The 12552-nt window shown below is 41.1% G+C and overlaps 1 protein-coding gene across 2 annotated transcripts in view; it reads right to left on the reverse strand.

Moving 5' to 3' along the window:
* The window catches only part of stard8 (StAR-related lipid transfer (START) domain containing 8), a 42480-nt gene that overhangs the window by 15827 nt on the left and 14101 nt on the right, over positions 1 to 12552 (reverse strand). For both annotated transcript variants that reach the window (XM_024431425.2, XM_024431426.2), the window contains 6 exons: positions 9797 to 9868; positions 6512 to 6593; positions 3206 to 3269; positions 1612 to 2924; positions 1219 to 1392; positions 185 to 344 (listed from right to left, as the gene is read on the reverse strand). In XM_024431425.2, the coding sequence (XP_024287193.1) occupies positions 185 to 344; positions 1219 to 1392; positions 1612 to 2924; positions 3206 to 3269; positions 6512 to 6593; positions 9797 to 9868 (1865 nt within the window). The remainder of the gene's footprint in view (positions 1 to 184; positions 345 to 1218; positions 1393 to 1611; positions 2925 to 3205; positions 3270 to 6511; positions 6594 to 9796; positions 9869 to 12552) is intronic.

Genomic DNA, 12552 nt, shown 5'->3' on the forward strand with positions numbered 1-12552 from the left:
AGCATTATTCATAAACTTCAATGCATTATCATATACAATGTATCACCAAGTACATGAAATCTCACTACAATAGAAATACAGTAACATAACATATCTGGAGTGGAACACATACTAAAATCATAAGGTTATACACACACTGTAGCATGAGGGAACACGTTCACGTTGAGGGGATGAGAGTGACTACCTTTTCCAGACATTGGCTGCGGAGGTAGCGCATGGCCTGCTGGATGCTCTGGGGTAGGGGTTGCCCACTCCTTTGGACATTGATGATTGGTGGAACACCAAAAACCTGTTTGTCCCTGTAGTCAGGGACCTTACTCCTCTTCATAAACTTAGGAATAGACCTGCCAATACAGAGGAAAAGATTCAATAGATTCAATCTAGATTCAATCTTTTCATTTAGATATCACCATAAAGTTTGTTACCTGAAATACATGTAATCTTGTCAAATTGGGTGTGTTGTGGGTGATTTGGTAGTCTAAACAGAGTGGGAAAAGGGTAGAAACCATGCAAACAGCAGCACAGGTAACATTATATATTTTCCTTGGACATCTGATGTCTTTTTTGGATGTGAACTGTTTGGATGAAATCTGTTTGGATGAGTTGTGGGTGAATTGGTAGTCATTCCACTGAGTGGGAAAAAGGCAGAAACTATCCAAACAGCACCACAGATAACATTAGATTGTCTCCTTGGACACCTGATGTCTTTTTTGGATGAAAACTGTTTGGTCTATTGCCAAATCCTAATCAGTCTATTTTGGAACAAAACGGTTTCAATTTTGTCTGATGAAGCCTAATTGGGTGACAGCACATGGCTGATGATTCAAGAGAAATTAAAGTTTGAACCTTTTAGGATGGAGAATAAAACCTGCTAACTGATCGTGTGCTAAAATGGCCACTGCAATTCTAGATAATGGTTTCTTTGTGTATGATGTGATTGATTCTTGAGAAGCAAGAGACATCCGCATGAGAAATAAGAGGCTGAATGAGACACAGCTGCGAAATTTTACAAATCTAACTTTTTAACAGCTTTCTTTATGGAAAACATGTTTTCCTTTTATACTACTATACATTAGCTGCATAAATGCAGATCAAAGGCCTTGCCATATGGAAAAATGCATATGAAAAGGACAGTATAATAGAGTGCACTTCCCTACGTCTCTGCCTTTTATCTATATTTCAATCTCCACTCTCCACACCCAAGGGCCCTCCACTCACCAGCTCCAGCCATGTTTGTTGGGTTCGCAGTATTTCTCCATTATAGCAGTAAGCCGGAGCAGAGAGAACTTTTGCAGAAGGTTGAGCTGAGCAGCTGACTGGCGGTTAATTTCCTGGGAGGCTGAAGTCAGGCTCGGCCTGTGGGAGTTCTGGAAACTATGCCACCGTAGCTTCCTAGATAGAGGGGAAATGTATTGGGAATAAAGGTCAATGTTTTGATCTATAGCAATGCTATGAGTGTCAATTTGTGGTATATCTTAGAGGTGATTAAATCAATTAATTTATGTGTTTTTACTATTATACTGTCTAAATGTTAAGAGCTATTTGACATTCGGTGAAATATTGATGAACCTGAACATGTTATCATCTTTATATATAACAATGTATGTTTACCTGCTTGGCCTGGTTAAGGAAGCACCCACTCCTGAGTCCCTTCGTTCTCTTGTCTCAACATCCTCTACCTCATTCAAAGAGTTTCCTGTGCTGTCGTAGTCACTGGCCATCGTGCCTACATCTGACATAGACTGCTCCTCAAAATGGAGGCTGGAGGAGAATGTTGTTTCTCTGGTCTCGTCAGTGTCCTCCTCTTCCTCATGCTTGTCACTGAGCTCCTGACACACCTTCTTGGACCACTGGTCTATATTCTGCTGAAGGCCATGGACATGTTGAAGGATATCATCCAGGTGCTCAAAGACCTTCTCTCTCAACTCGTCTGAACTGCCACTAGCCTCATTTACATTGTCATAGATGCTCCCCACTGAGGAACACGAGTTTCTTCTTACAGGAAACATGTTGAATTCCTGGGACTCGTGACTGCTGCCCAGGGAGAGGTTTACGTCCTCCATCTGCCATTCACGCAGCTCATGAGAGGTGGAAGTAGTGCACAGGCTCTCGATGGATAGGGACTTGGGAAACGTGCCTGGCTTGTGGTCCATTGGCAGATGAACCAGACAATCCAGTCCATTTTTATAGCCACTCTTCTGAATAACCTGTTTAGCCCCCTTCCACCCTGCTATGTCATAGTCCTCTAGATAGAGCCAACTGCTCTTCGCATTAGCTCTGTCCACAACTGGGGACCTACGGCCTGTACGACAGATAGTATGAGCTTTTCTGCTGTAATTTACACTGCTCTTTTCTGTAGTGTTGTTTTTTAAACCAGGTAGACTTTCATTGGAAGTGCAATGCAAACTGCCAGGGGTTAGAGGGAACTGCAGTGGAGAGGTCACAACTTGGCCATCTGTCACTTCCCTCTCTTTATCCTTTCTCTTGAACGATTCCATTCTCTTCAGGAAGGTATTGGAACACCTCTTGGTCTTCTCTCTGCTGACAGGAACAGTAAGCAGGTCTTTTGGAGACACAGGCTGGTCCTCACAGGCGGATCCATTGGGAGAGTGGGAACCATGGGAGTCATGGTGGGAGGTAAGGGTGTAGGGCTCTGCCGTGCTGGTGACCTGACTGGAGGGGTTGCTGGAAGTGGTACCTCTGTCACTCTTCACACTCAGGCTGCTACTGCTGTGGGTGGAGGTGACCTCCAGGTTGCTGAAGTCACTCAGGATGCTCTCACTGCTGGCAGAGGCCCTCAAAGGGTGCAGGGTGGTGGAGACGTGTGGGGAGAGGGTACGCAGTCGGGACCATGTCTTACTCTCTCGCTGGAATGCCCAGCGGTCACTAATGGCACACAGGTCATCCTCCTCAGAGTCTTCACTCTGCATCAGATGATAGACAAATTAGAGACCATTTTATAACATGGTTATGGGAAGGATCATTTGCATTGACAAGGGCTATGTCTAAGTGCAAAGCAAATATATACTTATTTGTGCATGTACAATGGAAAATAAAACAATTGTAATATACAAGGCCGTCAAGCAAACTCAGATATACTGTGAAAGTCAGAGAGACATGTAACAAGCTATAGCAGTGGATCTAGTGGCTGGCCTGCACAGAACAAACTTTGAGACAGACAGATCTTATGTGCAGGTCTACTCACCTGTTTGCACTGAAAATGGACCTCCAGTCTCATGGAGGCACACTTGTTCAAGGTTGACAGCCTCCTACATGGAAATGAAAGAGATCAAATGAAAAAACACAGGAAATATCAAAATATTTGATTTGTTTACAAGTGCAGTGCCAATTCAAATTACACTGAACAAAAATATGAAGGCAACGTGCAACAATTTCAAAGATTTCACTGAGTTACAGTTCACATAAGGAAATCAGTCAATGTAAATAAATAAATTAGGCCCTAATCTATGGATTTCACGACTGGGAATACAGATATGCATCTGTTGGCCACGGATACCTTAAAAAAAGGTAGGGGCGTGGATCAGAGAACCAGTCTGTGACCATTGTTTTCTTCATGCAGCGTGACATCTCCTTTCCATAGAGTTGATCAGGCTGTTGATTGTGGCCTGTGGAATGTTGTCCCATTCCCCTTCAATGGCTGTGTGAAGTTGCTAGATATTGGGGGGAACTGGACGCGCTGCCATACACGTCACTCCAGAGCATCCCAAACATGCTCAATGGGTGACATGTCTGGAGAGTTTGCAGGCCATGGAAGAACAGGGACATTTTCCACTTCCAGGATTTGTGTATTGTTCCTTGCGAAATGCATTATTATTCTGAAACATGAGATGATGGCCACGGATTAATGGCACGTAGTTGGCCTCAGGATCTCAGCACGGTATCTCTGTGTATTCAAATTGTCATCTATAAAATGCAATTGTGTTTGTTGTCCATAGCTTATTCCTGCCCATACCATAACCTCTCTGTTCACAATGTTCACATCAGCAAACTGCTTGCCCACATGACACCATACATGCAGTCTGCCATCTGGATGGTACAGTTGAAACCGGGATTAATCTGTGAAGAGCACACTTCTCCAGCGTGCCATTGGCCATCGAAGGTGAGCATTTTCCCACTGAAGTTAGTTACGACGCCGAACTGCAGTCAGGTCAAGACCCTGGTGAGAACGACAATCATGCAGATGAGCTTCCCTGAGATGGTTTCTGACAGTTTGTGCAGATATTCTTTGGTTGCGCAATCCCACAGTTTCATCAGCTGTCCGGGTGCCTGGTCTAAGACGATCCCACAGGTGAAGAAGCTAGATGTGGAGGTCCTGGTCTGACGTGGGCACACGTGGTCTGCGGTTGTGAGGCCAGATGGACGTTCTGCCAAATTCTCTAAAATGGCGTTCCAGGCAGTTTATGGTAGAGAAATAAACATTAAATTATCTGGCAACAGCTTTGGTGGATATTCCTAAAGTCAGCGTGCCAATTGCATTCTCCTTCAAAACTTGAGACATATGTGGCATTGTGATGTGTGACAAAACTGCACATTTTAGAGTGGCCTTTTATTGTCCCCAGCACAAAGTGCACCTGTGTAATGATCATGCTGTTTAATCAGCTTCTTGATATGCCACACCTGGCATGGATTATCTTGGCAAAATATAAATTCTCACTAACAGGGATGTAAACAAATTTGTGCACACAATTTTTGAGAAATAAGCTTTTTGTGCATATGGAACATTTCTTGGATATTTTAATTAAGCTTTACATGTTAAGCTTTACAACACTTTACATGTTGCGTTTATATTTTTGTTCAGTGTAGATAGCTATCTATAAATTATCTGACAATATAAGTATTCTCTGTTTCAAATTTATTAACAATAATTTAAAAATAGGGTTATGTTGTTGTTTAGATAGGTTGCTTAGCTTGTTAGTTGATAAGAAATATAATTGTCAGTATTCACAAAAACAAAACGTTCTGTTTTTCATGTCAATGTGTAATATTTTCAATGTTTTTCAAGGTCTACTCCCATGGCTCCCCTTAAGAATTGTGTTCCAGATCAGTTTGCATCTCATGCATTAGTTTATATTTTTAAGGGGTTATTTTAGGTCCCACACGACTTGATGGTGAATGAAAACACATATGCCAACCTCCGTCCCCCCGCCCCAGAAAAAAAGAAATTCAAGAAGGCTCACACATCGTTGATAGCTCAAAATGCATTACTTTTTCAGAGCAAGAGTATGCAGATATGCAGGCCTTGAGCCAGGCTGTTTTATTTTTACATCACGCCACCCCAGACTGAATTTCACACCATGTCAATTGCTGCACCACAGATTTAAATGAGTCTGTATGTGAGGCATTTCACTAACAGGTTTATTTCAGAAAAATGTGTCAAATTATATTTCATAAATTTCAAGAGTCAGAAAGTCTACAGTGAACTTTAACACATTTAATTTTATGCTTGATTCATGTCCTTTTTCTGAAGACAGACAGCAGTTCAACTTTTCTCTTACAGCTCAAAGTTTCCATAGTTGGAATTTGGTAGACAGTAAAAAAGTTTGTCTTTATAATTATTGTATCGTATCGTATCATATCGAAAGGCCTCTCTCTCTCTGCCTTCATTATTTATTCTGGTGTTGAAGACAAACTAAGACATTGACAATATTTTTCCAATAATTAATGAGATATAAGACTGATCTTAAACATATCACTGATTCATGCTAATCAATTTAACAATATCACTCAATCATTTTATTTTCATAAGAAATGTGCTATCTTGAGAAACATTTGATTAGTCATACGTGCCATGTTCTCAATTACATATTTATTGGAATGCCCAGATTTCCTATATTTTTTAGAAGTGTATATTTGTATTCTGAGAGCATAGATTCATAGCTACTCCTCTGAGGACAACCTGGCAGCATGGTGACTCTGGGAGCTCAGGTGATTTATTGGGATTTGATTCGAAATTCAGTCACCATGTCTCTACAGCTCTTACACATACAAATACACACACAGAAACACACTCACACACACACACACACACACACACACACACACACACACACACACACACACACACACACACACACACACACACACACACACACACAAAGTCTATCAACTCAAGTTATAGTTTGCAACCAACCAGAACGCTGTTCAACAGAGTTATTGTTTTTTTTATAGATTTGTGCAACTGATGTTTGAGTTAATGACCAGCAGTGAAAACCCTCTGAATCACACCTCAAAAGATGTATATGGGTATGACTATGTATTGTAAATATTCTTAACAAAAAGTTTTAAATAAATGATTGTATTTATAATAGCAATGATAACAATCCACATCATTATAGTGGGATTCCTATACTTCCCAGAAAACAAATACAAATCGTTTTAATTCAACTTAATTTTAAAGATTTGCAAAATCATTACCAACAATGCATAGCATACCTTATAGTATGAGACTTGGATGCAGACATGAAAGGTAATGGAAATGTGAATGTCTTACCTGCATAGTGACTTCAGTGAATCCTGGTCCAGAAACCCATGGTCTTTTTTCACAGAGGAAATGTCTAAAGGAAACTGTCCCGCTGCAGATCAAGAGAGGTGAATATGTTAATAGATGTGTTTAGACTTTTTATTTACGGGAACTTTACTCTCTCGGCACCAAAGACACCAGAATAACAGCATATGGCCACATGAAATGTATGAGTGCATGTTTTGCGGGTAGGTTATACTGTTGGGTGATTTGGTCAGGTTTTAGGAAAACACGACCAACCTCTGAGATCATAAATATTACTCTCTTTTAAACATTGAAGGTGGTCCCATGTATCTCAGTTGGTAGAGCATGGCGCTTGCAACGGCAGGGTCCTGGGTTCGATTTCCATGGGGGACCAGTACGAAAAAAGTATCAAAATGTATGCACTCACGACTGTAAGTCGCTCTGGATAAGAGTGTCTGCTAAATGACTCAAATGTAAATGTCTATGATATAAAATTCATGCCAACCGGGCATGTGCAGACATTTATTTTGAGACATGCTGCCTGCAGTCCTTGGCAATGCATGCATTTTATACAGTATTATGTATTCACGATTAAATCAGCAAAATTATACTGTTTGACAAGCCTTTACATTACTGATCAATGACTGAATGCTATGGACTAATCTCCAAATCTCCTGAATTTTTTTACAACAGTTTGATTAAAACTGTAAAAAGTGGTTAAAAATTCTATGTGGCTTTACGAGGGGCTATTTTTGTGTGCGTAGGGATATTAGAGAAAGAAAACTGTTCGTCACACAACATTCCAGAGGCTTCTCATTTCCAGCTTTTGTTTCTCTCTACTTCCCTTTTGCAGAGGCTACACTGTTAGGAGAGGGTGCTTTCCTTACATCTGATGAGTACAACCTCCTGGCATTTAGAACAAAGTTGATAAACAATTAAGATTGTTTATATTAAGGCTGAGAATAAGGAGATTATTTGTTAACATATACAGTACCATCAACCAACTGCAAGCATAAACAAAGTTTAGTCATAATGCTTTCACTCTTGTCTTTCACTACAGCTTATTCTGACTGGCAGTGGTGCATTTCCTTCATGTCTAATTCATGTGAATTATCAGCATTGAACTTTGGGCAATTCAAATTTGTCAGACTTTGATCTATGATTTACCTGTGGAATTCATTCTCCGCTTAATATGCATTGCACAACCAACCAATTGAGAGAATGCGATTTGTTCAATAATAATTGGGTATTGCAATTACAGTGCCTTGCAAAAGTATTCATCCGCCTTGGAGTTTTTCCTATTTTATTGCATAATGGACATACACAAAATAGTCCAAATTGGTAAAGTGAAATGAAAAAAACAACTTGTTTCAAAATAATTGTAAAAAGAAAATAGAAACAGACAAGCGGTGCGTGCATATGTATTCACCCCCTTTACTATGAAGCCCCTAAATGAGGTCTGGTGCAACCAATTACCTTCAGAAGTCATATAATTAGTTAAATAAAGTCCACCTGTGTGCAATCTAAGTGTCACATGATCTGTCATCTGATCTCAGTATATATACACCCGTTCTGAAAGGCCCCAGAGTCTGCAACACCACTAAGCAAGCGGCACCACCAAGCAAGCGACACCACCAAGCAAGCGGCACCATGAAGACCAAGGAGCTCTCCAAACAGGTCAGGGACAAAGTTGTGGAGAAGTACGGATCAGGGTTGGGTTATAAAAAAATATCAGAAACATTGAACATCCCACAGAGCACCATTAAATTCATTATAAAAGAAATGGAAAGATTGTGGCACCACAACAAACCTACCAAGAGAAGGCCGCCCACCAAAACTCACAGACCAGGCAAAGAGGGCATTAATCAGAGAGGCAACAAAGAGACCAAAGATAACCCTGAAGGAGCTGCAAAGCTCCACAGCGGATATTGGAGTATCTGTCCATAGGACCACTTTAAACCATACACTCCACAGAGCTGGGCTTTATAGAAGAGTGGCCAGAAAAAAAAAACATTACTTAAAGAAAAAAATAAGCAAACACGTTGGTGTTCGCCAAAAGTCATGTGGGAGACTCCCCAAACATATGGAAGAAGGTACTCTGGTCAGATGAGACTAAAATTGAGCTTTTTGGCCATCAAGGAAAATGCTATGTCTGGAGCAAACCCAACACCTCTCATCACCCCGAGAACACCATCTCCACAGTGAAGCATGGCGGTGGCAGCATCATTCTGTGGGGATGTTTTTCATTGGCAGGGACTGGGAAACTGGTCAGAATTGAAGGATGACGCTAAATACAGGGAAATTCTTGAGAGAAACCTGTTTCAGTCATCCAGAGATTTGAGACTGGGACGGAGGTTCACCTTCCAGCAGGAAAATGACCCTAAGTATACTGCAAAAGCAACATTTGAGTGGTTTAAGGGGAAACATTTAAATGTCTTGGAATGGCCTAGTCAAAGCCCAGACCTCAATCCAATTGAGAATCTGTGGTATGACTTAAAGATTGCTGTACACCAGCGGATCCAACTTGAAGGAGCTGGAGCAGTTTTGCCTTGAAGAATGGGCAAAAATCCCAGTGGCTAAATGTGCCAAGCGTATAGATACATACCCCAAGAGACTTGCAGCTGTAATTGCTACAAAAGGTGGCTCTACAAGGTATTGACTTTGGGGGTTGAATAGTTATGGACGCTTAAGTTTTCTTTTTTTTGTCTTATTTGTTTCACAAGAAAAAATATTTAGCATCTTCAAAGTGGTAGGCATGTTGTGTAAATCAAATTATACAAATAAAATCCATTTTAATTCCAGGTTGTAATGCAACAAAATAGGAAAAATGCCAAGGGGGGTGAATACTTTTGCAACCCACTGTAAATTAGCTTTCAACCTGATGAAAGCAGCATGTTAAATGATCATGTTTGCTAGACATGGGGATAGCTTGATTAGAAGACTGTTGAGTGGAGGCAAATAACACTGCTTATTGACATCTTCCACATCATAAGTGACATGTAGCCTACAATCAGGTATATTTTGTTGCCCAAATTTGGCTCTAACATCCTCGAACACAGTACAGTAATTGGTGATGATTACATTGTGTATATAGCAGCAAATGTGGTTTGTTTCATTTTACTATAGGACTGTGCATTCATTGATGAGCTAGAAGTTCATGGATGCAAACCTGTCTGTACTGTAGGAGCTAACCAAACACAACGAGTCTCTCTGGATCATAGTAGTCATATTAACTTGGTTGACCATTATAGAGCCTAGAGTCCATAAACCACAGGGACATCTATTGATTACCTTCGTATAGCTGGGCATATTGCGGAAATCCAGCAGCCCGCAGCCAATTACAAGCTTCTTTAGCCTCCAGTTCTGAAAAGGAAAAAATAAAACGCATAAAGATACAGACCCATGTATTGTACTACAGTTACAACCTAAGTAAAGTCTTCTAAATGAAAATGTAGGTGGTTGCTATGATTTGACTTGTTACATAAAGCCAAAGGTTCCGCAATAGTTTCACTATACATATTCCTCCAACCAGATTCAGAGAGCCTGATAGAAGGCACTGGATGATGGCCAAATGAAACACTCCAAATGCACAGAGGCAAAGCAGAGGCTTATCTATCAAGTTGGTTTATCACTTTATTTGGCTTTACAACTTTCCACACTTTAACAATACTGTCACTACTGGTGCATGACATTGGCAAAAATTCATAGAAACTAAACACGTCTGTAAGACCTCATCTGGGTGGGATATGTGGATGCACTGACATTACTGCCTCCGGTAGATTGTCAATGTGGCCTTTTAGCAATATGGTTGGTTCAGATAACCACCTGGCAACATACGAGGTAAATAGAACATATTTATGAGGTCTGAACACAAAATTCTAATATGTGAAGAACATATCCTCGGAAGTTTACAAATGAAGCCCATCATGAAATTCAACCCATGCTTTGAAAATTCTGAAAATGTTTAAGATCCTGCTTAGTAAATATTTAACTCGTAGCCTACAACGTTGGATTTTTAATGGAAAGACAATTGATAGTTTATCTAAAAGGTAATGAATGGACATACAATAACCAGTGAGCCTTTCACACAAAGACCTCTTGCATCAGTTTACTGTACTATAGACTACTGTATGTTTGACTCACGTCTAAATTGTCCCTCTCTTTTCCTCTCCGGGAGACTCCACCTCCTTATGACATTCCTTAACTCCCATACACCCAGAGCTCTGACTGGATATCATAACTGAGGCCTGTGTTCTCAAGCACTGTGCTATCCACCAGGGAAAGCCTGAAACTCCAGCAGTAAAAGAGAATTTGTGAAATAGGTCTTCGCAACACCAACTTTCAGAAGGTATAGAGCAGTATCTGAACAATTGCCAAATTACCAGTCTACTCAGTTATTCAGAACATCACAATTGATATCAAAGGAACATTAACTAAATCTGTGTGGCCTATATCATTATTGAGATGATGAGTATAATTGTAAGGAACCTCTCGTTAATTCATGAGTTCCAAGCTGAAAGACCTGTAGAGTGAGCTGTGCGGGTCCCCGGGGAAGCCATGCTTCCTTCCCATGCAGATATCTCCTCCCTAACTGCCCTACCCTACAGCAAACTGGCTCCAGGAAAAGGCCAGTTGTAGCCTATATGCAGACTCATTGGGATTACTCATTGAATACATACTCAAACGGTACAAGCCACCCACTGAAACTAAAATAGCTACATGACATACACTTCTACCATTGACTTTGTTAGCCTCATGCCTTCTTAGTTCATGGGTTTCTATTACGTATTTAAGCCAAACCAGCAGAATCCTCTCTGCTTTGAGGTCAGTAAGCAACATGATTCATTTCCAACAGGAAAGTCAAAACCTAAGACACCCAAGAAGAAAAACAAAGGGACTACTACAGTGACTGACGTTTAGAGGAATCTCCCATTGGTACTGTATGTCAGAAAGCTCCTTCACTGCAAAAATAGTATAATATTCCATATCCTTCCTCTCATCTCTAAAGATCGACTGTCCCTTCCCTGTAATCAGTCAGAGAAGCAGCTGGAAAGCTGTTGAAACTTCAAACAGATTTGCCTTGAGGAAAGTGCAGCATCCTGACCAGCGCTACCATCTGGTTTTCCTTCTCTACGGTTTTCATTTGAGCCGCCTGCCAATTGGAGTCTAGCCCTTCCCTCATGCTGAGGCTTGAAGCCGCCCACTGAACATTGACACCATCAGATACCTGAACAGCTGAGACTTGGGGAGTATTAACAAGTCGTCATTCAGAGCTCCTTACAAGGGAACACTGATCATGTTCTCCTCTGACTTCTGCACTTCACTGCCGCCATCAACAAGCTTAATTAAGTATATAATATGGATGCCATACTACATTTCTACAAGTGATGATTGAATTCCTTAAATTCCAAGCAGATGTTTACAAAAAAATAAGCGGATTTGCTGCATTCGTGGAAATCATATTACAGACACTTCAACAACAGTCTTTTCATTCATCAGCACTTTGAAAGTTGGACAGAAGGTGAAGCAAAGCATTTTTATGAGACTTGTTGCTATGCTTGATTAGACTGTGAGTTTTGACCAGTCACGTTCTATAGATTTGATGACTGTTGTGTCTGAATGTAAATGTGGCTGTCTCTTCAGAGGTTGGGGATGAACAGAAGGGAGGACTATCATTCTGGGGGTGAGAGGTGAGCAGGAGGGCTGCCTGCCTATCTTTCTCCTGCCTGCCTGTCAAGTTGACTTGAAGGTTAGATGGGAAGACCTGGTTCTCTATGAGGGAGCAGAGTGCTGCCTTTTTATCAAGAGTGAAGTGAAGGTTAACCACAGAGCGAGCTGTTGTTTCCCTGTCTGGGTGTGAGGTGAGCAAAGGGGCAGAACGGTCGGTGCCTATCTCTGGGTTGGGTTGGGGGAGAGAGTACTGATCAGGAGAGGTGTCTGTCTCTGGTGGTGGAGGTGTTGCTTCTGTTTAAACTCCTCATCTGAGGAGAAGATGGTTTGACACCACGGAGAAGAGAGAGAGCCATGCGGGGCAGACTGGGGTAGGG

The sequence above is a fragment of the Oncorhynchus tshawytscha genome, linkage group LG09, assembly GCF_018296145.1.
Source record: "Oncorhynchus tshawytscha isolate Ot180627B linkage group LG09, Otsh_v2.0, whole genome shotgun sequence".
Lineage (NCBI taxonomy): Eukaryota > Metazoa > Chordata > Actinopteri > Salmoniformes > Salmonidae > Oncorhynchus > Oncorhynchus tshawytscha.